Source organism: Anneissia japonica, unplaced genomic scaffold (assembly GCF_011630105.1).
Source record: "Anneissia japonica isolate Jap-2015-1 unplaced genomic scaffold, ASM1163010v1 scaffold287903_len222995_cov181, whole genome shotgun sequence".
NCBI lineage: Eukaryota > Metazoa > Echinodermata > Crinoidea > Comatulida > Comatulidae > Anneissia > Anneissia japonica.
The window spans coordinates 121,656-148,754 of record NW_022734459.1 but is presented as its reverse complement, the minus strand read 5'-3'; the positions used below and the strand labels follow the sequence as shown (position 1 = coordinate 148,754).

Here is a 27,099-nt window from a genome sequence, read left to right as displayed (position 1 = left end):
ATCACCGGTCATTTTGACGACAGAAACATTCTCATCTAGAGGAATGTTTTTCCGAGGTGGGGGAGGGGTTTCCCAGACTCCCTAGAGGAAGGGATTTTTAGAACAAATGAAAATTAGTCTCCAGTAGACTGCCTGTGTTAAGGTTTATTCCATGACATTTCATCATTACCTTGTTATTTACATTAACATTATGAAATATAAATGAAAATCGATGGAATATAAATTTTCTGACATAAACTTTAAAATACTTATAAAGGTATGAATCATTAATGAGACATCCAAAAAATAATTAGTATAAGAAATCAATCTTAGGTAACTTGAATTAAGGAATAAAAACTACTTTGAAGGAAGAAATTATTAATATGTTATAGGCCTATATTAGATACGGTATTTTGCCCATCTCCGGATGAGGGGAGGGTGACGCGAGCGAGTACAACGTTTTTGGCCGGGGCCACAGGGCTTTGATTGCGTGTAAGATTATGACATGATGATAATCAAGACAATGATGATTTTGATAGTAATGATGTGGTAATGATGATGATGATGATGATTATATTATAATGACAACGATAATAGCAATGACAAACTTTTTTGATATAAGACAGGCTATGATTTATATCGAAATATCATCTCAGGCAATTACCCCCTCCCTATGCGAAATTATTGGGACAGTCCCACACAATTTGTCTATTGGGTCCACAAAGAATGGGTCCACATTTTAAAAATGGGTCCGGGTTTCTCATATTTTGTGTAAAATGGGTCCTCCACTCGATATTTTTGGCAGGATAATTTTGCTAGATTATAAAATGAAATTTTTTTTTCATCTTTTTTCCGCCCGTCCCTTAAATTTTTCAAAAAATTAGGTGAGCTAAACAAGGTGTTTAACAAGTATCGCCTAAGCTTAATTATACGACGTAAGTCCATCCATTCAAAAATAGAGTACCGTATTCACGCGAATAAATAGTTTTGGCTCTTTTTGAGGGGGCCTTTATGGAAATAGATGAAAATTGAAGGAGTTCTTATGGAAAATTGGAAAATTCAAGGGGCACTTTTTTAAATCGAAGATAAGCGAATGGTTTTGGTAAAGAAAAGGTAATCGTCGAGAGAGCATGGCTCATGACAAGAATGATGGGGTACACAACAGATGCAATTAGTGGTGGTGTTGGTGGTGGTGGTAAGCGTGTTGGCAATCTGCCAATTCAGATAAGCAGGATCATTGCAGAGTTTCTTGTAGGTTTCTTGCTTAGATACGAGAGTGATGAAGTTGACTGAAAATGGCCATACGGTATTTTCGTTTTTAGATAGGCCTATTAAATAATAATGATAATAGTTCTAAATCAAAAAATGGTAGCAATAAAACTAGAACGGGATTCTAAAGATACATCAAAACTGAAAATCATGTTAAACAGCCCGACTGATGGATAACTGGACAGACCGACCGAAAATGCTAAGATAGACGCGAATAGTTGATGAAGAAAATTAAGTTGGTGATGTACTGTACTGTACTGAATTGTATGATTAAAAACTTGGGTCACCTTAAATCATTTCCGTATTAATATTATTTATTCCTATAAATTGTTTTTTTAAACAATGGAAAGCTTTAGATTTACACAATTAGGCTGTGGTGAATATGAAAGGCAACAGAAAATAATAGTCGTTATACGAATTTCAGGATATTTCATTGTGGGAATATAATAAAATATTGTTCTAATGTTCGAGGGTTCACATAAAAATACTGTTTTCAAGTCGTCAGATCTGTTAAACTTTAAAACAGACAACTGTAAATGAGCACATGAATTGATTTTATTTTTGCAAACCTACGGTACTCGCGACCCAATGCAACATGTTGGCGACTCATTATTGGGTCGCGACCATAATTTGGGAAACGTGGATATATAATGTGACTGTTTTGATGCTGTATTTAATTACACAATAAGAAAATATATAATTTTTCTTTTATTGGTTTATATTCTTGTATTCCCGTTCAGCTATAAACAACAAATAATCTGGGAATAAATGTTTTACGTAAGATATAATACAATCATAGGCCTAACACTGTCAAATTACTTAAATTGCTACACTTTCGTATAATTTCAACCTAAATCAAGGATAATGTCGATAAGCAACGATCTCCCTTAATCGATTTCCACTAAAGATTCGAAGCTAAGTCTATCACTCACCGGTTCTTATCGTTACAAAGTATCCTTACATAATTATTATAACCACTATATGAATATCAAGAATGGATTCAGTCTTGAAATTAAAATTATATTATTATCTTTAAAATCGTGATGTAAAATCTACAGTAAAAATTTCAGTTTCCAAATTCTGATTACAGTTTATTTTCTCATAGTTTTATTATTTAAAATAATCTACATTCAAGACGAAGAAATATGGTAGACAGTTAATGCAATTACCCAGCATGCACAGCGACAAACAGATTAGTTTGCATTGTCAAAAACAAAACCACTGTAAACAAAAAATAACATTAAACATACGTTAACTTATGTAAATATTTTAAGAAGAATGAGGGAAACTACAGATAGGAAAGTTGTCAAGATGAGAGGTCTATTATCATTTCCCAAATTATTCGGTGGTTGATTTCCCCTCTTCCTATTGAATTTCTTTCCTTGCACACTGACATCTTCCAGGACAACGTTCTTCATGTCACCGGATTTTGTGAACTGAACAAGTGAGTCTTCGACTTCAATGTGTGTGACGTTCTCGAATACGATGGAGACACTGTCGATGTAGGTGGGTCTGAGGTCTGAGTCGCTGCACTGCACAACTTTGACGTTGAACGTCACCTCTTGTCCGTTGTCAAGAATTTCAAACGAGTAACAGTCTGCTGGTGTAATCATTTTATCTAATGAATCATAGTGCGACATCAAATCTTGAACGTAAATACGCCCGGTGTCTTCTATTGCACACTTAATCCCTTTGATTGGTACAATCACAGGTCCCTCTGACATAGGAGATGCACGGATTATGATCTCTGTGCTGGCGGGTCCGGGTGCCTTCTGCATATTACGATTGACAAACTGAATTTGCCCTCTGACAATCAATGGGTTCAATCCATCTTTCGATGGTTTCCACATATCAATAGTTTGAATATACCCTGGGTAACTATCCCCTACGATTGCAGCCCCCTCTGCGCTTAAGTATATATAACCACTAGTTAAAGCATTAGCGTTTCCCTCCCAGAGGTTCCTATTCCAGACATTAGGCGCAGCAGTGGTTGGCGTCACAAAAGATAAATCGGTCTTGAACCTAGCTAAGTGTTGAGGGGCTAGGTCATAGAAAATGCGCCGTTTATCACCATTATTGCGGAGCTCCTCTAGACCTGTAAAAGTGTTCAAAGGATCTGTGGCTTTTGACCAGATGGTCACAGAGAAACGATTGGTCAACCCAAGAAGCCAGACGAACTTCTGCCACGATTTGTTCGCCCACACAGCGCGGAAATTAAAAGTTATCGGGTGCGTTGTGACGGTTGAGCTGGTGTCGAGCATGTCAAAGATCATAGTCCAGGTGTAGCGATCTTGTTGGTTGAGCCCTGACGACGCCGAAGAGACAAACCCCAGGGAAAAGGTCGCGTTAGGAAACATGGTATTGACTATGGCAATGAACTCTGTCGGCTGGATAAGGTCGACGGAGTTCTGACCGTTTGGACCAGCGATTATGTCGGCATGGAAGAACAGTGGAACTCTCAACTGAGCCTCCTTTAACAGTAGGATGTCAAGGGCAGGTTGGACGGCCTGTACATCCTTGAAGTCCAATTTGATTCCTTACAGAGTAAAGAGAATGAACCAATCATTATATTGATGAAATGCTATTATTTAAATACATTTAAATATAATTATACAAATGACGACAAAGAAAGTTAAAAAGATGAAAATGATTATGGTTTTATAAAAATATAAATATATTCATTATAAGAATAATTATTATGGTAATAGTTATGATTATGATAAAGACAGCAACATTTATAAAGATAACAGTAGCGATAATGAAAGTAAAACGATGATGATGATGATGATGATGATAATAATAATAATAATAATAATAATAATAATAATAATAATAATAATAATAATAATAATAATAATAATAATAATAATAATAAATATATCCTACATTTACCTTTGTTTGTGTACCGGGTTACCATATCAATCCATTGTTCTAAGGTGATGTCACTCGGGGTCATTGAATTCGGTGACATGATAGGTACTTGGTTCGGCTTACCCCTATCACGAAGGCTTACGTCGGCCTCCAACATCATAGCCGAACCTGTACAAGAAGGAAAACCAGTTTATAATATAACAATACGATGCATAATATTAGAAATCAATATTACATTTTTTAAAAATAATTAACTATTTTTTGTCTGATTGCTAAACGACTAAACAAATTAATGACGGAATGAATAAAAGAATGAATGAATTAATCAATGAATTAATAAATAGACCAATTACATTACAGTAATCACACACCGAATTAATAGTGTAAAATAACTGATTAATTGATATAGTACTTAACCAAATGAATGAATGAATAAATGAATGAATGAATTACTAAATGAATGAATACATGAATGAATAAATGGTGCATGAAAAAAAAATATGAATAAAAGAATGAAATAAAATGAATAATGGACTGACTGACTGAAATGAATGAATGAATAAATCAAAGAACGATAAGTAAGTGAATGAATGAGTATAAAAATAAATGAATGAATGATGTATTAAAGAATAAGGAACGGATAAAAGAACGAATGAAGAAATGAATGACTGAGTTAATGAATGGATGAATGAATAAATAAATTATGTAGTTGGTTTATGATGGTACATACCCTCAAGTGCTTGTGTTAATTTCGTTTGACTATTTAAGTCATGTGCCCATATTATGTTCAGTCCATCTCTCTTCGCTTGAGGAAAAAAGTACAATATATTGTCTTCGGAATGAGACAATGCACCTGCCGAACAAGAAAATCATTAAAGCACAAGATCTGCGTAAATCTCAAAATTGGTTGATCTGTGAATAGCGCCCTCATATTTACTCTATGACCGAAACTTGTAAAAATTATAGTCAATAACTCGAAATTGTCCAAATATGTACATATCTTAGGAGCCTTATTCTTCAGTATTTATTCAACATTATTATTTTAATAAACATGAAAAATAAGCGTAAAAGAGTTATTATCTTGTTGGTATATGGTAACTTAAGAGGAACTTGGAATTAAGAAACCTAACAGTTGAGATTAAGCCTTTTTGAGAGGAAATCACCTATTTCCAATAAATTAATTCAGATAAAATCAGCATCTATATAGAGAATCTTTGAAATGGATTTTTTAAACAGCAATGGAAATCTTGTAAAAAAAAGTTGTCTTATCGGTAATTACTTTTATAGATATTAATGTGAATACTGTATTTACATTGGAAAGTAGGCCAATCGATCAAGAACATATTACTTTACTTTTGCACACCTAGACTTATTAGAAAATTCCGAAAAACGAAACAATTATTATTAGTATAGATAATAATCATAAAGACTGTCTTACAAGTATTACAAGCTCGATATAATATAAAAATTTGCATATTCTGTAATTAACTACAGTAGATAAATAATACGGTACAACATTATAATGGATACTGTTAATTAAAATAATAATAATCGGCCAAGTGGACATAACAGCGCCGGTGTCCGCATAGGGCCTATATATAAGTACTCTTGTTCAGCAGAACTAAGCAAGACAGAAAATAAACAGAAACAGGAAAATGTTCTGTTGCTTTTCACATTTAAAATAGAGGAAAATTACTTGAAAGGTGATAGTCAAACCAATGTTTTATAGCCTGGATTAGAACATAATTTAATGTATTATTGTTATCTGAATATTGACATTGAAATAATTTAAGCACTAGAGCTGTGAACGCTTAGATATGATTCATCAAATTCAGTATCGGTGTGTTATAGGCCTAGAGTTTCTTTATTGTATGTTCAGCACGGAAGTTTCAATCTTCAACCAAGGTTGTTTAAAAACTGTTTCAGTTTATAATGTTTCATTATATGTGTTGCTAAAAGCCTCTCAGCCGGAATCGTGTGTTGCGTCCCTTGCGTTTCAGCCTTGCCATTATACGACAGCTATGAACTATCCCTGAAAGTTATGAACTATGAACTTTGCGTATAAGCAATATAATTTCATAAATATTTCACTGTTGCGTTTCATTTTCAACTGATTTACTTGAATTGGAATTAATTTATAAATAATATTCTTAAATTGTCGACTAATACTATTAAGATTACTATTTTTTTTTTTTTGTAATTGATTTAATAATTGTCAGAATGGGCTAACTTTGCTCGGCATGATGAAACGTTACAAATATTTAGCTTCTGTTTACAGTAGAGCAATTTTCGCAACGCTTAATAGCATTACTTGCGTTTGTGTTAACGTATATAGGCCTGTTCCATCAATGTGACCAAGCTTTAAAATCAAAATTTATCAAAATTTTGAAATTTACCAAAGTTAGGAACTATACATTGCACTGTTTTATCTTCTCCTTTATCTTCATGATAGGCCCAATGCCTCGTTGTATAGAATTTATATTTATTCTATGATTGAGAGTGTGTATATATATCCCGCAGCAGAATATTTTTCGGTTGTTAGTAGTAAAGTCACTATGATTGTAATTGTTATTTTAATCATTATACAAATTTCCAATCATTCTGTTATTAGTTTAATGGAATCAATGATCGCACTGTTACAAATGTGCAAAGACCGCAAAAGTATAATGAAGTTGAGATTTAATAGGTCTAGGCCTATACCTATAAAATTCTTTTAAAACTCCAATATATTATCAATAAATGAATAGTTATTTATCACGTAAAGGAAATTTATCACGTGATTAACGACCTTCAGAAATTTAGAAGTACATAGTACAAAATGTATTTATTGCTTGAGTAGCTACAATAGCTAGATTGTAAGAAGCAATCGTTACCTAATTCACATTCATAAATCAAAGGAATTATTTTGATGCGAAACTGACAATAGTTTATTAGAATGCAAGTCTTTCTTTCACTTACCAACATTTAAGATGAAAGCAAACAGCAACACACACACTTTAAAGAGAGGTTTGACCATTTTGATGGCACGTTCCGGGAAAAATAAGTTTCCAAGACGGCAGAAATAATGGCCGTGAACAAGAAGTCGCAAGCAAAAACAGAAATGAACGAATTTAATTGGATGGTGACTCTTCGTCAGGCACTTTCGCCTTGTTTATACTCGAAAACGCCCTTAGCAACTAAGAAAAGCGTCACGTAGTCACAATGCGTTAAAATTGGATACAACAATTTCGAAAGAAATCAAATATCTGAACTTGCAATCTGGAAAACGTTGTGGCCTATAATGCTACAACTTGTTAGGACGATTGTAAATGCTACAACTTGTTCGACTGATTTTCACAATGTATCTGTGTTTTTAGAACGTTAAGGGGATCCCTTTCTAAAGTTTGTAGGTCTGCTTCTTCCGGATGACTGTACACTGTAAACTAATTTGATTATTGCGCGTTTGCCATAAAGTGCGCATGTGCCGATGTAAAGTCTCTAGCAAGAACAAAGCAAAATGTCTTAATTCACAACCGCTTTATTAATCAGTGAGGATGCTTTGCTGTGGAATGTATACAACCGCCAAACTTCCGGTTCTTAATATTCATTTGCATATTTTGTCTCCAATTTCTCAATATTTCTGTGACTGATCAATTCGTAGCGTATCACTTTCGACCAAAACGGCAACCTACACCACCACTGACGCAAAAATAGATACAACTATTTTTAAACAAGTTATTTACTGAGCAAATGGTATAAAAAGTAGTTAACTTTAATTAAACTAAATACAAGTTATTAAATGATGCAAACTTAAAGAAACATACCCGAGCCATAATTACATAGCCCGCTTACATGCCTCGGTTTAAGTGTTCATCTCAAATTTAATTAAATTATTAACTCTTAGTTCGAATATGGTCATATAGGTTATTAACTTCCAATGACATCAAAACAAACACAAATTTTCAATAATGAAATATTGTATTTTATTATTGTTTAGCTCGTCATACTGTGCCGTATGGATAATAAAAACCACGTCACGTCTGAAAACATTTTTCTAATTACTGTTAAATTTATCATTATCAATATTTAATCGTTCATTTATTTTACCATTGTTGGGTAATTTTGACTTTTCAATTAATAAAAAAGTTTTATACACCCATTTACTATAACATAAAAATATGGAAAATGTTTATTAGCTGGATATTCCCCGGAAACAGGTCTTGATTCAATTACTGGGTCGTTGTGAGTCACTTCGGAAACTCGAATAAGGAAACGAAAAGTTAAAAAAGACATGCGAGTCTAGAGCTTAGTTCACACTGTGGTTGTCGGGGATGGGGTCCTGATCAGTACCCAGTCAATGAATTAGCTTACGCCGGCGGCGTAAGCTAATCCACGGATTAAAATTCCAAAGTGTTCACACAAACGGCGTTCGCTAAATTAACGCTACGTTAAACTAGTAGTAATGCCTATGCGGGAATAGTTTTCATTTTTAAATAATGTACGGGTTTTTAACTGTAGTAAAATATTGACAGTGCATCATTAAAACTTTTAAATCTGTGAATTGTTCGAAGTGAACTTTATGATTACTGTATTTTAAATGAACAATTTTACTTCTGATTTTTCAGCTAGCATTGTGGAACAATTGCTGGTGTTGCAGGTTTTAATAGAAAGTTAGGTTAAAATATCTTACAAAACACAATCAACGAATCATATACATTGTAAACTAAGTAAAATGCAATGGAAAAAACCCCTTTACCATTTCATTAATAAAGAGCACAGGAAAGGGATCAAAGTAACTAATCTATTGCAATCGTGATTGGCAATCTCTTGAAATGAGGTCATCACTGGCGTTAGCTCCGTGGCGTTAACTAATCTGGGGTCTGCAGGTAGCGTTAAAACGCCACGAAGGTGGCGTTGTGAGTGGCGGAAGTAACGCCACTGCCTATCACACACAAAGGCGTACGCTACGCCAGGCTTACGCCGTGTGTGTGTGTGAACATACCCTAAATCAATATTTATTCACTTGCAAGTAATATGATAGCAAGTGGCAATAACACCGAAAGCATTTTACACAAGTTTACTTGTTGTTGCGACAACTGTTAGGCTTATATTAGTACTTAATAAGCCTATTACTCAGATGTTAGACCTAATGGACCTTTCCGCTAAGCTCCGCCCCTTGGATATTGTTGCTTAGGACCCACAAAGACAGCAGTGTTAAAACATACGCGAACACGTGCGTTTGTGGGACAACACGTGTGTTTGTAAGACGCGCGCGCATTCCTAGCGCTGTTCTGATTAGTCGGTTGATAAGTTTGATTGACACTCCGGAAAGGTCTATTACTGTTGTTGGTTTCACCGTGGTGTGACGTCACATGTCTTTTGGGGGCCAGATATAACCGTTTTATAGACATAATAAATACAAAAAAGATCAAAATAAAAACTGTAAGAAATTAAACAAGATAAATCCTAAGCTATACACGTAATTAGAAATTGAAAAGTGATTAACCAATAAACGTCAGTACCATATTTTTTAAAGAGTTGGCGGTAAAAATGCCTATGACGAACAACAGAGCGAGATAAAACGTCGGCAATCAAAGCATCTGAGTGCACACTCTAATCGTAGTGGTGACAAAGGGTCTATGTAAATGATTAGGCCTAGTAGGCAAATAGGGCCTATAGATTATGTATGTATGTATGTATGTATGTATGTATGTATGGGTGTATGTGTGTATGTATGTATGTATGTATGTATGTATGTATGTATATATTGGTTACGTGAAAAATATCTTGTAAAATAATGTACTGGTTTTCTGATTTACTGGCTTTTGGTCTCATGAGTGAAGACAGGGTGTATTATGCAGTGATCAGAAATTTTGTCAGAAGACCGCCATATTGTATTTCAAGATGGTTACCATATTGGATTTCATGGTGCCTGCTAATATATTTGATATTAATTTACAACAAGGAGTTCCTAGCATACATATCAAGCGCCCTGAGCATCTTATGTTAGATGGATATGTGCGCTATATAAAACTACATTATTATTATTATTATTATTATTATTATTATTATTATTATTATTATTATTATTATTATTATTATTATTATTATTATTATTACTATTATTATATTTATTACTATCATTATTTGTTTAAACATGTATAAATAAGGAGTATAATGCAATCATCAAAATTATTGAATGGTTGTCAAAAGAAAAGAAAGAAAAAAACAAGACAAGAGAAGAAAGGAAAAAAGGAAAGAAAATAAAATAAAAGAAAACAAATAAATGAAAAAAAAAGAAGAAAAAATAAAAGAATATAAGGAAAAGAACAGAAAAAAGGAGTAAATGTAAATATGGAAGTTAAAGATATGAAAGAAAATAGAAATCAAAAGGAACGGAAAAAAAAAAGAAAAGATAGTATATGGGGAAAAAAAATAAAAGAAACCGGAAAAAATAAAAAATAAAAGAAAGGAAAAGAAATGAACGGAAAGGAAAAGAACAAAAAAAAAAAAGGAAAGGAAAAACATAAAAAATGATTAGAAAATATATAGAAATGGGAAAAATTTCTGATTTATTTAAATTATAACAAGACATTTCTGACACGCCTTTGTCCTTCAGCGTTTACACGTACAAATAATAAATACAAAAAAGATCAAAATAAAAACTGTAAGAAATTAAACAAGATAAATCCTAAGCTATACACGCAATTAGAAATTGAAAAGTGATTAACCAATAAACGTCAGTACCATATTTTTTAAAGAGTTGGCGGTAAAAATGCCTATGACGAACAACAGAGCGAGATAAAACGTCGGCAATCAAAGCATCTGAGTGCACACTCTAATCGTAGTAGTGACAAAGGGTCTATGTAAATGATTAGGCCTAGTAGGCAAATAGGGCCTATATACTATAGTTATAATGATCAATATTAATATATAATAGTTATTGCTAATATTATTACTATTATTGTCATTGTAAATGTTATTATTTTTATAATTATTATATATTTATTATAAGATCATATAAACCGTTACCATAAATGTTACCAACTGTTTATTGGTCGACTTTACTATTTATTCTTTCTAACGTGACAGGCATTTCCTAATAGTGTTGAGCAAAATTACCGGTCTCAGGTTTCCCACTGGTCCATTTTCTTTCCCGGTTTTGAAGCGTAATTAGAATTCCATTGTTTTATGGTGTTGAAACACTGCATTATATATATATCTCGATATCGTTATTCATAAATTCAAAACAAAACAACTACAATATCAAATCCTTAGCAGCCAGAGGCTGAATTGGGGATTCAATTTACAAAATAGAAAACCTGAATTAAATTTACAATAAGTCATTATCATTATAAAGATCAATTATAATAGTCAATATTATTATTATTTTAATTAGTTACAATTGTTATTTAAAAATTTTGACATTAATTAATATGCCCAAACATTAAAATTTCCGATTTAAAAAAAAAAAAAAAAAAAATTCAAAAACAAACTAATGAAACTTAAAGTAATATTAAACCGAAACACCACCCGGGACGGGATCCGCCCCCGGAGCACAAGTCAACACTCTCGCAGAAAGGACACCTAGGAATGGATTAATTTATTTGATTAAGAAGTTTGGTGAGAAAGAGTATAGGGCTATTTCTAAACCTTTCTGTTCTAGGAATAAAAGTTTCAGATTTTCTGGGATTACGGAGACACATTGATGAGATATTATTGGAGGGTTGGAACCAATGACGAAACCTGTGATTAATAACTGATTTCTGGGCAAACTTTCTGCAGATAGGGGACCTGCGGTCAGGGAGCGACTCCAGCCCGAGCGTTGCTAGGGCAGTTTCGTATGAAACATACTCACGCAGTGGCGGATCCAGAAATGTTCAAAAGGGGGGAGCCCGGAAGGGGGGCGCCGAAAGTTGGGCCGATTGAGACAACACTGTCGTAGGGGGTCCGGGGCATGCCCCCGCGAATGTTTGTGTTCTAGACGCCGGAACATAACATTTGAGGCATTCTGGGATTAAGACTGTCTCTTATACACATCTAGATGTGTATAAGAGACAGGAGCGTTGCTAGGGCACTTTCGTATGACACATACTCACGTGCCAGAATAATGCGACATGCGCGCTTTTGGACCCTCGCAAGGCGACGGATCTGTGCTCCAGATAATCCACAGTTCCAAACTTCCCATTCGGAGTAGTGATTCAAGTATCTACATCGTCTACATACAAAATAGATGGAGATACGTTCATATTAAGGAGGCTACTAAATGCCACTCGATGATCAATTACATCAAAAGCTTTGGTAAAATCAGTCAAAGCAAGTGTACTGACATTACCAGGTTTTTCTGCTTCCGATATTAGTTTATGGTACACATCTATCAAGCAGTGGGTCGTCGACACACCTTTTTGATTCCCATATTGCTGTGAATCAATAAATGGTTCAATTGCCTTAATTATTGATTTGGAAACTCTTTTTTCCTCAATTTTTGCAAGTGTTGGGGTGAGAGAGATAGGTCTCAGTTTTTCAATTGAGGGGGTGTCTGTTTCGGGTATTTGCTCTATACTTGAGCAACTCTACTTGAATTCCATCTACCCCAGCCAGCCGTGTGAGTATTATTTAGTTTCAAAAGACTTCTCTTGAATACGTGTGCTTGTTAGAGACACATGTTTTCAGGGGTCAGAGGTCATTTTTGGGAGCAGGGGTGGAGCCAGTGGGTGGGGGAAAGAGCCAGTGGGTGGGGGAAGAGGCCGTCCAGGAGAGTTCCCCCTCCCCTGCCGAAAACAAATAAGTACTGCATTTTTTACATATTAGTAGACTCTAAAATCAATTAAATTAACCCACTTTGCTCCCGTCGGGAAAATCGGCCTCACTGTAACAATTATTTCCACTTACTCCTCCTCCTGTTACATTTGTTTAAATCTTCATACCATAGCATACTGATCAACTTTTAAATATAACAGTAGTTGCTATACCTCTTTAAAAATGATTATTTCCCAATAAATTTCCTTCACACAGTTATTTACATTTCACACAATAAGCGTTTGTCTTCCCTCTGTTACAAATAAATGATAGCAAATGATTCTTTAATCTCTTTTATACCTGTCTCTTATACACATCTAGATGTGTATAAGAGACAGTATATATATATATCATATATAAATTTTGAATGTTAAAGAGGAATCTGTAAGTGCGAAAAGAAGGTTTCCCCAACTGGGATCCAAATCTCCCAAGGTCACTTAAATGCTAGTCTACATTTTACCATCTTAGGCTAAGAAAATAAATCAATAAAATATAGCTTTCGCATAGATTTATGTTAGATCCTTCACATTAAGAAACTGGAAGACTAAACTAAGATCAACAATGTTTCCAGTGACTATACATTAAAAGACAATTACTATATACTCTGCATTATCCCTTTGTAACATTGCTTAATGTTCTATCACGTATAAAGTTTTCTCACATTGGAAGTCCCAATGACAGGGCAAAATATTTGTTATGATAAATTATGTTCCTCTAATGTGTTAACTTATTTGATTTTTATAAATGCCACTGTATATTCTTCTTTTATATAACCTGAACAATTTTTAGTACGCAAATTCACTCTATATATTTCGAAATAAGGATATTCAAATACAAGTATAAAGCCTCTATTCTGAAAAAAAAACTCCATTTCACTTTCACCCATAATGCAATGCATAAGCTATTCCATAAGATTTTGCGGACAAAATACATGTTTTAATAAATTTGTGAAGGTTTCCATACAAAATTTACATCACATTTGCTAAGAAAACGATTTTAGTATTTTTAAAATAATGAATCAACAGTCAACTTAGTTAATATTACCCTAGTCATTTACCAGCATTAGGGGAAGATTCAAGGTGGACCAGGGGGTCATGGGCTCTCCTCCCTTTGTAAATTACAAAAAAAAAGAGGGGGGTATGTTTGGGGCGAAAGCATATACATACATTAAAACACAAGTTTGTGAGTGTAAATGCCATAACATTTAGTACCTCAGGCACAACAATGGTTGAACCAGTGGCGCATCTAATTGTGCACACGCCCCTCCAAAAATTAATCGCTGATCTTTTCATACCATAACATAATATTGCTCTCCCTTTAACATATGTGGCAAAGACAAACCAAACCAGTCACTTGTCGCAAATTGTGTTTCAGAGAAAATAGCAAAAACATGCTAGAATGTAAAATTTTAAAAAATTTATTTTATTTCACTAAACTAAGGTTTATGCATCTATATATCATGCTGTGCTGTAATTTTTCCCAATTTCAATGTTAAAACAACACTTTTTAATGATTTTATGATAGTTTCTGCATGGGAAATGCCTGAAATCATAAACTTTGAAGGCTGATTTCTGATATACTGTTCTTTAAACAGCTGTATGTTTAAATGCTTGTAACTTCATAAGGAAATGTCGGATTTGAATGATTTTTTTACCATTTTATAGCTCTTATTTTACTCTTTAAACCTGTATTAATATCTCAAAATCTATTTTTGCGACGAGTGACTGGTTTGGCTTGTCTTTGCCATATATTATCATACCATAATATTGCTCTCCCTTTAACACACCATACCATAATATTGCTCTCTTTAACATATCATGCCATAATATTACACTCTCTTTAACATACCATACCATAATATTGTATTGATCTCCCTTTAAATATAACAGTATACACCCCTTCAAAAATAATTATTTCTCCCTTAATCTCCTTTGATACAGTGGTTGTCGAAAGATATTGAATAAGGTGATCAACGTGAAAGTCTCAAATTTCCACCTTCCAACTGATTTTGCGTGGACTTCAGTTGAGGATGAACAAGATATATGCTGTTCTTCCACTTCCCATTGTTAAGGTGAAAACATACTGACATTCTAAGGTCAAAGAATGCTAGGACTTTTCCACTAAGCCACGCCCCTTAGATATTGTTGCCAAGGTCCCACAAAACAACTGTGTTAAAACATACGCAAATATGTGCATTTGTGGGACAATACGTGTGCTTGTTAGAGACACATGTTTTCAGGGGTCAGAGGTCATTTTTGGGAGCAGGGGTGGAGCCAGTGGGTGGGGGAAAGAGCCAGTGGGTGGGGGAAGAGGCCGTCCAGGAGAGTTCCCCCTCCCCTGCCGAAAACAAATAAGTACTGCATTTTTTACATATTAGTAGACTCTAAAATCAATTAAATTAACCCACTTTGCTCCCGTCGGGAAAATCGGCCTCACTGTAACAATTATTTCCACTTACTCCTCCTCCTGTTACATTTGTTTAAATCTTCATACCATAGCATACTGATCAACTTTTAAATATAACAGTAGTTGCTATACCTCTTTAAAAATGATTATTTCCCAATAAATTTCCTTCTCACAGTTATTTACATTTCACACAATAAGCGTTTGTCTTCCCTCTGTTACAAATAAATGATAGCAAATGATTCTTTAATCTCTTTTATACATTTTAACAATTCCTAATTTATGTAGTTGCTCCCATAAGTTATTTTCTGCAATATTGTCGTGGTTTGCAAAAAATATATGCTTTTGAAATTTTTTGTCGTAATAATGTTCTGAAAATTTGTCATAGCTGCCTCCAAAGCCATAAATATCCACCTGGAAGAAAGATAGAATAATTGAAAAATTGAAATACTCTGAACAAAACATATGTTAAGCACCAGAAGCAGCACTTGCTGGTTTGTGAAAGAATAGCAGATAGGCATGTCTTTGGGGTTCCAAACATATTGATAGTTTGATTTCCAATTGTATTTTGATGTGTTTATGCATTTGTCGATTCCTAAGAAAATGTTTTTGTTATAAATTTTTTAATTGTTTATAAGGTTTTTGAAGAAATTGATTGATTGAATTAACATTGTTATAACATGTTTTGCTGTATATTTGAATTATATGAATGCATATAAATATACATAATGTACATAATACTGTATCATAATTATAATATTCCTTATGCGTATTAAATCAAATAGTATCATAAATCTGGATAATTGTTACTTTTGTTATGTATTAAAATGTTTAATGGGTTACATGGAAAACAAAATCAGTAAAAAGAAAAAAAAATGTAATTCTTATATGTATATAGGTGTATATATATATACATATATACATATATATATGCATATATACATGTATATATGCATATATACATATATATATATATACACACACACATATATATATATATATAATGTATATATGTTCATTGTATAAGCCTATTTATAAGCCTATTAATTTATTTTTCATTCATGTATTCTAACATTTACATTTTAAGATTTCCTAATTATTCACTTTCAGTGTTGTTAAGTCTGCCCACCATATTATTCTACTATGTACGCTTAATTAAGGATCTCTTAATCTCTAGACCATTATCCCAATACTTGACTGCTTTGATCTCTGTCGGATTTCACTATTGTATATTACAGCATAAACTATTAAATAATTGGCCTATAATCCATCTACATCACAATTGTATTGTTTATATTGTACAGTTAGCCTATACAACTTGCAACAGCCATCTTGTGCATTTAGTAAAGCCCCTCAACAATGGCATGGGTCCCCTAATAATGGGCCCCTCCAGATTGACAGGCTTTCGGCACAATCTTTCTCGCCCTTCACGCTCGTAACTGGAGGTCAATACCAACCCTTGCCCCTGTTAGTTTCCGCTCTATGCGGCCCTGCTGTAGACAGAGTAGAAAGCTAGGGCAACTAGGATAAGAAATTACATTTGACATTGTTGATAATATCATTTTAATATTTTTTTTAATGAAGTTAGTATTATTATTGTTAGGTGGAAGCAAATGAAAAAGGGAAAACAAAGGCAGCGATTCAAAACACTTTACTTTTAGAATAGTTCGGCTTTGTCTTTTGATAATTATTATTTTGTAAATACATAGATAATTGGGGCTGAGTTGACTTGGAGCTGAGTTACATGGGGCCGAATTGACATGGGGCCAAATTAGGGTGGTGGTAGTTAGGGTTGGTACAAAACAGTGGCAGTAGTATGGTGGACTAGTAGTGTTGGTACTTGAGTATTTTTTGTTATCATCAGTAGTGTTTAGGGTAGTAGAATTAGACGTACCTGATCACATGTGTGCAAAGCTGCCAATAACATAATAGCTCCTGTCGTGGGACGATGAACATTTTTATGTTGATGTTTAGAATTCACCCAACTATTCAAGTAGAAACAAAAGCAATTATGAATTATAATTAAACATACATACTCAAATAAAAAGAGAAACATGGTTCCAATAATTTTGTATGATGTTTTCTTTTAATCAGTTGTATATTCTGGCTGGCTCGAATCCAGACTACTGATAAAACTGTTCATAGATATATAAAATAAGTATGTTTTAATATCGCCATATAACAAAAGAAACACATGCAAACCAGTATAATTTAAACTGCAACCTAAAAATCAGTAAAAAAAAAAAAATCTTTTGAATTGCTCAAATCAATCATGGCGTAACCTCTTGCTACTCAGTGGCGGACATTGGCCTATATCTTTCAACTGACAGGACTGGAATGCAACAAGCAGCATATTATCACCAATTTACAGCTCCAATCTTTCCAATAACAATATTCTCTTACCTCCATTTAAGATACCGTTCAAAATCAGGATGTATGACTTTTATGTTTTCTTTATTTATTCCTTTAGGAAACTGTGGTGGACCCCTAGAAGGTAGTTAAAAGTAAACAGATTATTTAATAATAATAATAATAATAATAAATAATAATAATAATAACTTAAAATCTCCAATATCACTAAACCGAAGTAAAAATCAAAGGGACTGGGCATGTTTAGATGTTAAAAAGGTGAGTTTGGTCTTAAAAATAACAACTGAAGGCGAGTCTTGTTAGACAAATGCCACTTTTTTTATCAGTAAAAATGGCTAAAAAATAAAAACAATAAAATATGCTATCACATTGGTTGCACTCAAATAATGGGATAGTCACATGTATACTCCTTGGTACAAAAAAAACCCCTGCTTCGTAAAGATTCAGTGAAAAATTACCCTACACTAATTTATTTCAACAACCTACCTCCCCCCCCCCACCCAAAAAAAGGCTGAAAACCCACATTTTTGTTTTCATGCTGAACTTCAATGATTCAGCTGTATTAAAGCAATTATGTACTTTGTGTAAGCACTTCAAAATACAACTAGAATACATGTAATTTTTTATTTCATTTGAACCACAGTAAATGAGGGTGAACAATCCAAAAACTGATGATAAGTTGGAAACCGGGCCAGCTACACGCCCCTTTAATGTGACTATACAAAAATAAGGTAAAAAACAGATAACATAAGTTCATGAAGAGGTTTGCTACACGCAATACCTACCGGTGGTACTTTCCTCGACTAAATGGAGCAGGTTTGTTATGTAACACTGCATTCAAATATTCATATGTCCATCCACTATCCGCAAAAAATAAATATCTAATATCCTGAAGCAAATAAAATGAAAATTATTATTTATCAATCTGTACTTACTCAGGAAAATGGTAAATATAAAAAGCATATCATAGTTGATTAAAACTGGTGGTAACCATTGTGTGCGCACTGAACCATGAAGATCATTGGGTCCAGGTTCATATCCATAAACCTGCTCCCCCTGTGAGGTACACCATTTTATATACATACAGTTTTTCGTAGACATGCTTAAGCCATTTGTTTTCTCTATGGTAAAACATGGCTCATGTTAATTTGATTTAATATGAATTTATTTGGTTCCACTTTAAAATACATATAAATACACCACAAAACAATAGAAATTAAAAAAGCATTATGTGAAAGAAGTTAATAAAAAGATAAATATTGTAATAAAGTGAAACCAATTAAGTAGAGAAAACCACTTAATTCCAATGGCATCCCATCCTATCTACAATATCCTAATAGTAAAATAGATTTTTTTTTAAAATTTAAAAAAGGCACAAATTAAGAAATTTTTTATGCAGTTTATCATTAATTACTTTACAAAAAATCTATATAAAAGAGTATTTACATTTAATTAAGATGTGTTGGCAAGATATGTTTTCAGCTAGCTTATTTTTAAAAGTTCTCCTGGTCTGGCAAAATTTTTCTTTGGGAAGAGCATTCTATTCTTTAATACTATTGAAAAAGAAAGATTGGCAGGCAATACCTTTAATGATTGGCACCCACAAATTTTAAGAGCTCCCTCTGGTTTTGTGATAGCGACTGTCACTAAGCCAATCAAAGTTAGTTGAAAGGTACAAGGGTGATGGTGGTTATAAAATATTCTGTAGATGCAGGTAGCTGCCTCTGTCGTACACCTTAGGCAGCCCCTCTCCTTTTGTCTAATGTGAGATCTGGGGCATGTTTTTAATAAATCTAACCATTTTATTTTGAATAAGTTGGGAGTTTGTCAGGTTTTGCCAACACCCAAATACCAGGAAGCTGATGAGTAGTCAAAGAGAGGCTGGATAAGGGATGAGCAGCGCAGTTTCTTGCACCTGTTGTTTAGTAGAGAAGATTGTCTGTACAAGAACTTTAGGCCATTGTTAAACTTTTCTATAAAATTCTTTGCAACAGGGTCACCAGAAAGATTTTCGTTCATTTCTAAACCTAATATTTAACATTCTGTTTATTTTCCGATCACATTTTGTGCACATATGACATTTAGTTTGTTTACATTTTTTAGTTTTCTTTTTGTTCCAAACAGGGTACTTTCTATCTTTCCAAGATGTAGTGATAGTTTGTTATTAACTACCCCCCGTTGAAATTGTTCTATATTTTGACTGAATTTGTTAGAGACAAAAATTGGGTCTTTATGGGAATATAAAATATAGCAGAAGTTTAAAATCAGAATCAATACTGCTAACCAATTTGTTAGAGACAGAAGTTGGGTCTTTATGGGAATATAAAATATAGCAGAAGTTTACAATCAGAATCAATACTGCTAACCATGTCATTCATATAGATAAGAAAAAGTAACGGTCCTAGTATGCTACCTTGGGGGACTCCGCACTTAACTATTTGAGAGTAAGGAATTGTTTCTCAATTTATACTGCTCAAATTACCAGCTGATGAGCCGTTGAACTGTGCTATAAATTCTTATTTACTAAACTATTGTACTATACTTTATATTCAAAGCCTATATTGTAAAAACATCAATATGACAATACTCTAAAATGAAAATAATCAACAGAATATGACATGATCAAAATAATATCATTAGTACAAATTAGTGATTAATATACTATTAAATATTAAATATAAAGTGATACTATGAAACACAAATCAGTATACAATATCCAATATAATACAAACCATATTATATCACAATCCATGAATCAGAAGAAATTAAATTGGACCATAAAAGTAATATTCAGATATTACAAAAAAAAAAATTCATACAATGAAACAATATGAAATGTCAACAAATATAAGGCCTAAAAAAATTGTGTTTTTCCTCCAGCGGCTGCCCCTAGATCATGGAAAAAACAGGGGAGGCGTTTTTTTTTTTTCATTTTTGTCCACAAATTTTAAAAAGTGATCTTTATTTTTCTCCATCTGGAACATGAAAGTTGTCTAAATTTGGTGTCTGATTTAAGGTATCGCGCATTCTAGGCTTAAATTCATTGAAAAGTATTGATTATGGGTTATATTTATTCAGTTTGATGAATACCCTTTGAAAAACAAATAGTGAGACAGGCTTAATTGCAAGCATTGCGATTTTACATGTTAATTTCGGTGATGGGAGAAAAAAAAAAAAAAACTTTTTTGTGCCCGACCATCCTATACAATTTTCAGCATTAAAGGGCAAACAAACAATTTATTTTATTAGGCCTAATATTCAATACGAAATGCTAACCAGTGACTCAAGTACTGTAAGTAATGTAATACAGTGCACCATCCAATTCGAAACCCCACAAATTCCAAGACCCCTCTAATTCGAGGCGACTTTTTCAAATAACCAAATAACAATCTTCAATCATTTAACACAAATTTAACCCCCTAAGTGAAGACCAAAGGTGGTCTCGAATTGGTGTGCAAACTGTACATTATAAGACATAGAAAAATTGTGAAGTCAAATCATAATGTTATTTTGGCACAAAAACCAGGAAGTGTCTCTGGGAGGATCTAAACCTTCCAGTCATCCACTTGATCAAAATTCTCACTTTCACTAAATTATTCATCATCTATAATTTTTAGGCCAAAACAAATACATATTCAACAACCATTCACATGCAAGTCTTCCACATCGCCCTGAAATTGTGACGGTCTCCTGCAAACAAGCAAGAATCTCCCAGAAAATAACCAACTTCCGCAAAAACATATAATATAATAGTTGCATATTTTACACTTTAATATAATTAATTGCCTCACAGAAATCAGAGCCAATGAGTATCAACATGCACAGAAAAACAAAATCAAAATGTGTTAATAAGAAACCCATTTAACAAAATCTAACAGAAGTGACAGCTCCAAACTTGGGAGCCTGAAGACTTAGAACTGTATCAAAGCAACAATCAGAGGTTTTATATATACTTGACTTCGACGGAACGTCTACACCAGGGTTGGCACCAGCGGGGGAGCCAGGGCACCAGAGTCCCTGTCGGGGAGAGCTGGCCCCACCCCACCATCGGTGAGAAAAAGCATAATTCGTCGGGGAGAAAAAAAAAATTACGTGTATTTTCAACATATTAGTGACTCTAAAATCGATTAAATAAACCTTTGAAACCCCTAAATTGTCAAAATTTTCGGAAGCTTTGCCCCCTGGACAACTTTCGAAGCCTTTTAATCAAAGCTTGACCACGCCCAGTTTGCTTTCGTCTGGGAACTGACCCTTCGCCTGGGGAATCAGCTCCCCCGTCGGGTACCTCGCCCCCCACCCCCGTCGGGCAAATCCTGGTGCCACCCCTGTTCTACACATTTTACCACATGCACGTATACTTAACAACACACAGTACTGTAGTAACGTTGTTTATGATGATGACATAAAGTGACTGCTCCCAACTTGGGACCCTGAAGACTTGAACTGTATCAAAGCAACAATCACAGAGGTTTTATATATACTTAAATTCAGCGGAATATTGACGTCTACACATTTTACCACATGCATGTATACTTAACAACACACAGTACTGTAGTAACGTTGTTTACGATGATGATATAAAGTGAGACAATGGAGAAGAGGGACAATAGCAACAGAGCCTGAAAAGTGAAGTTATACATCAACTGAAGCCGTACAGACAGAAATTGCCAGAAAAAGCCAATAAACTTTTGGCCTGTTAAAAATTGAATCATCAGGAGCTATAAAAATACTTGTGATTGCCTGTGATTTACTTATAGGAAAAACACCCCTGGAAATAATCTGATTTGGGGTAACAATTTGGCAGATGAGGATAAAACAAAACAGATATTTACTGTCTTTTTTTTATGATGATGATGACAATGATGATGATGATGATGATGACGTAGATAATGGACAAAAATGTTTAGACAACAGGACTGCGAGTATATATAATATAGAATATAATAGAGGTTGCAAAGTTTTCAGTAGGTATTAGTATTTTTTATATAGCTTTCACAAAAGGGAAATTTATCATCTGTATTATAAACAGAACACATGAAAAACTGCAAAAACCCAAAACTGTTCATATATTTTGTGTCTTTTTGCCTGTATTTGTTGTTGACACAGGCTCATATAATATCATGGTAGCTAATCAATTAATTAGTACACGTCACCTATTTGTGTCAATATGCTTAGCTGTGTCCACTTGTGTTGCTTGTTTACAATTCTTTGCTCATATTTACTTTGTATACTATGCTCCTTTAATTCTACAAAATCTACAATAGAAGCATGCATATGCCTAAGTGTTTTTATTATTCCCTTTGTATATTATGTTGGCCTTAATTCACATTACATTTTTATGTGTTGATGTATCATTTAAATTTTTTTACATATTTGATAAATTCTAGTGCAGACATTACACAATTATTTAAGTATGGGCATTACATTTTTTATACTTTAGTAAATAAATATTCAGTTATATGTATTTGGGTTTTGTAATAAGTAGACCTACCAAAAACACTGGAAAATATATGAACATTACGGTTTAATTGTTATTAAATTGTTATATATTGAGCAAAGTATGTGAATGTAATTATTATAGCATAATATGGTACATCTAATGACCACATTTAGCATTTATTCGGTGAATATATATATATAATAGAAGAGTTTCTATGAGCTTTACATTATCATTAAATAAATCTTCAATAATCAATTCACAATAAGCATAATTTCTCACTCATTTTACACTGAGTGCAACCACTGAGCCTATACATACAAACATGCATGCAAACATCAACAGATACAATATTAGAGAAGAAAAAGAGACAAAAATAAACACAAAAAGGAAGAACCAACAATGAACATGCATAGATATTAAGCAGGCTGGTTTGACCATGTGATTTCAACCAACCAATGACATTTTTGACCTTGAAAGTGATTGGCAAATTCAGCAACAAAACAAAATAAGATGGTAACAGGAAGAGATTTATAGGCTTTAGCTGTGCTTACAATCATTCTGCTTTTCTAGAGCATGTTTGGAAGCAGAATGGACCTTTCCGCTAAGGCCCGCCCATTCGTTATTGTTGCTAAGGTCCCAAAAAACACTATGCTGTTCTGATTTGTCAGTTGTTAGGCTTGATTGACACTTCGGAAAGGTCCATTAACATCCTTATTCACACGTACACACTTATGCAAAATAGTTAGTAACAACTAGTAACAATTTGTATGTGTACGATTTGATGTGAAGATGACAGTCAAGACATCACAATTATGAAAATAATTAGTTCTGTGCATAAAGCAAGGAAGCAGTGCGATACTATGAGGCCAAGAAAGTGTGAGAGTTAGCACAAGTGCTAAGGTGAGTTCAGGGCTACCATCGATTTACAAACCTCATAATATGGGGGCGAACGAAATCCAAATTGTCTACTTCCTCGTAAAGTGTTTGACAATGTGATCATTGTAAAACAATAGAAAGATGTGCGTCTACCAACGTCTTCCTCAAATCCTGTTGTTAATGCTGTATTTACCCTAAAAAACCAATTTTTTAATGATTACTATACCAACAAAAATGTTTTCACGGCAAAGGTATAAAATTGTATAGAATTACCTTTTGATACGGTGGTCGATTAAAGGAATTGAACAAGGTGATCAATGTGAAACAATATATAGATGTACGTCTACCAACATCTTCTTCAAAACCTTCAGTAACTGCGCGATTGACTCTAAAAACAACCACTTTGATTAATGAGCATATAAAGCTGCAAAAAGCCCCATCAGATATTCCTCTTTCTTCTAATTCAAGGTTAGCTTTTGGTACATATGTAAAATCATTCTGGGCCTATAAAAGTTTAAAATTTCCACCTTCCAACTGATTTTGTGCGGACTTCAGTAGAGGATGTACAAGATATATGCTGGTTCTTCCACCTGCCTTTGTTGAGGGTGAAAACATACTGGCATTCTATGGTCAAAGAATGCGAAGACCTTTCAACTAAGCCACGCCCCTTGCTTGCTTGCGGGAGTGTGGAAGACCGTCCCAATTTCCGGGAAAATCCCATGAGCTCCAGGAGACTTGGGACCCCTGTGTTCTGGTCAGTTGTCAAGTTTGATTGACATTCCAGGAAGGTCCACTGTCATTTTCAGTTCAGTTTCAGTTTATTTATTTGACCAAAAGATGGTCGGGGGCAGCTTAAGCAAACAAATCACTATAACTTTTTCAAGCCAGCTGCCCCCTCCCTCATAAAATAAACAATATGATAAAGATAAAAATTTAAATCACAAAAGACATAAAAAATATCAATAAAGAATTAAAAAAAAAAACAAGTATGTATATATAAAAAAAATAAATTAATTTAAAAAAAATAAAACACCCCAGAGAAATGACAATTTAAACATTAGAATTACATTGAGAAAACATAATTACATTGTGTGAAAACAACCTTACTTAACACCCTAAAATCCACCCCAGTTTGTTCAGAGGCTGCACAAACTTATCAGCCCACTACACAATTCTTCTGCAATGAAATTTAGTAGTGTGTAGGTACTTGATGGAATGTAGAAGATATTAATTTTATCACACTTTCCTGCCTTTAACAAATGTACATAAAGGTGTTGAATGAGGTGCATTTGTTCTGGTTGGGAGAAATAATAAAATTAACTGTTTTGTCAGAGAGGACCTCCATGTAAATTTAACAACTAATAACCATAATAATGCAAGGTCAAGGTTGTCAGAAGTGGAAAGGGGGGGGGGGGGGGGTGGTGCAGAGGGGTGGTGCAGAATGCAATAGCACCCAGGTATTTAACCTTGGCCACTGTCCAACTCTGGTAAGCCAGAGATTTTGATTGTAACACTTGCTTTTTTTAGGGTGTCGGACCACTCGTGAGAAAATTTCTGGCACTACCATTGTTTTTTACTACTTAGTAATTTACATGAGTGGATATTTCGAAGTCAGAATATTTCTAGAGTTAGGGTAGGAGTACCTGGGGTGGAAGTTTATTTTATCCCCCACCCTTCCCCATGCTAATGCATTCCCTCATTTCTTACAAAAAAAGGCATATCAAGCCGATGTTGTGGAAAATAACGCTGGTAAACCCGCCTTTGTGAGAACACTGTGTAACATACGTAATATCTACCTGAACACATAGTCATGGGCATCAATTTCTTGGCCTTTCCTTGAACCATTTAATATTCCTCCGTTTCCGATAACTGCACAGGTGATACACCCACCATTTGGTTTGCCATTTGTCATTCTTTTATCGAACATATATTGATTATTTGGTGAGGAAAGCGCATCTAATGTTCCACGAACATCTGTAAGCACAAAACATTAACGTTTAAATACTGTTAACATAGGTGTTATATTCGTGTTTACTGGCTTGCATTACAACATAGTCTACTGTTTCAATCACCATCTATGAGAAAGGCAAACATGTATTTGATTCCCGGGTCTGTCCGGAATGCGCTAGAGGGCTAGTCTACACAATATTTATTTGTGCTTAACTTTCAGTACTCATACCTGTAGTAGTAACAGATATAAGAGTATTAATTGAAATCTATTTGGAAAGTAATCTGACAATGAATGAAAAAAAAAAAGGCATCTCCCAGGATTCGAGCCCAAGACCTTTTTATATAGATGGTGAAAACCACAAATCAAAGTGTTAGTAGTGACTGAATCTGACATAGCAATGCTGCACAGTCCAAACAGTCAGACTCGGAGAGATTAATAATATAAATATACTCATTTATGTGTACAGGTATTATTTTTAGCAATTGTATTTGATGTGTTTTAGGCTTACCCAGAAACATGCACGATAATGTCATGAATGAATGTGAAATGAATCAACAGCAAAAGAATCTAATAGGAGAAAGGACAGTAGATATACAGTGGTCCCAAGAAATCTGGTTAAAATTTGAGCTTTAAAATAAAATTTCATTTTGCTGCATATATGGTGATGCGCATTAGCACTGAATTCTGTGAGACAAAATTTGATAATAAACAAGTACAAACATATTATGAATTCACGGGTGATTGGTTTTATTCCAGGAAATACTGCTTGCTTGCGGGAGAGCGTACAGATTTCCGGGAGACAACTGCGACTTGCTGGAGCCTTGGGACTTCTGGACACACAGTATACAGTATATAAAATTGGGTTATGATATAGGATAACCGTGTGCATTTTGTTTTTTATTACCTTTACCCCTGTATAAATAGTTTTAGCTGTATTGACATAACAACAAAACAATAATAATAATATGATAATAATAATAACATTAAAAAAATAAATTAATAATAATAATCATCATCATTCATATATAGTGCCTAGAATACCTCAAAGTAAGTAGGATAATCACTAAAACCAGAACAGACTACAAAGAGACTATAATAATAATGAACTAAAAATATAACTTTAAAAAAATCCTATTCAAACTTTAATGGACCCTTCAATAAC

The 27,099-nt window shown here is 33.8% G+C and overlaps 2 protein-coding genes across 4 annotated transcripts in view; both read right to left on the bottom strand.

Moving 5' to 3' along the window:
- Nucleotides 1–1,789: 1,789 nt before the first annotated feature.
- LOC117116409 lies at nt 1,790–7,512 on the bottom strand. Its single transcript, XM_033260442.1, has 4 exons — nt 7,078–7,512; nt 4,850–4,972; nt 4,141–4,287; nt 1,790–3,784 (listed from the first exon to the last, which is right to left on the bottom strand). Exons 1-4 carry the CDS (start codon nt 7,133–7,135, stop codon nt 2,505–2,507), a joined length of 1,608 nt encoding a protein of 535 aa, XP_033116333.1. The 5' UTR covers nt 7,136–7,512; the 3' UTR covers nt 1,790–2,504.
- A 5,242-nt stretch (nt 7,513–12,754) lies between these two features.
- Nucleotides 12,755–27,099, bottom strand: part of LOC117116410 (alpha-N-acetylgalactosaminide alpha-2,6-sialyltransferase 2-like) — a 28,755-nt gene continuing 14,410 nt past the window's right edge. For 2 of the 3 annotated variants that reach the window (XM_033260446.1, XM_033260443.1), the window contains 6 exons: nt 25,783–25,960; nt 24,042–24,180; nt 18,456–18,559; nt 17,704–17,787; nt 17,195–17,285; nt 15,519–15,714 (listed from right to left, as the gene is read on the bottom strand). In XM_033260446.1, coding sequence (XP_033116337.1) covers nt 15,547–15,714; nt 17,195–17,285; nt 17,704–17,787; nt 18,456–18,559; nt 24,042–24,180; nt 25,783–25,960 — 764 coding nt within the window. In that variant the 3' untranslated portion in view covers nt 15,519–15,546. Of the gene's footprint in view, nt 13,198–15,518; nt 15,715–17,194; nt 17,286–17,703; nt 17,788–18,455; nt 18,560–24,041; nt 24,181–25,782; nt 25,961–27,099 lie in introns of those variants that run through there. The other variant, XM_033260445.1, reaches the window with a different exon arrangement.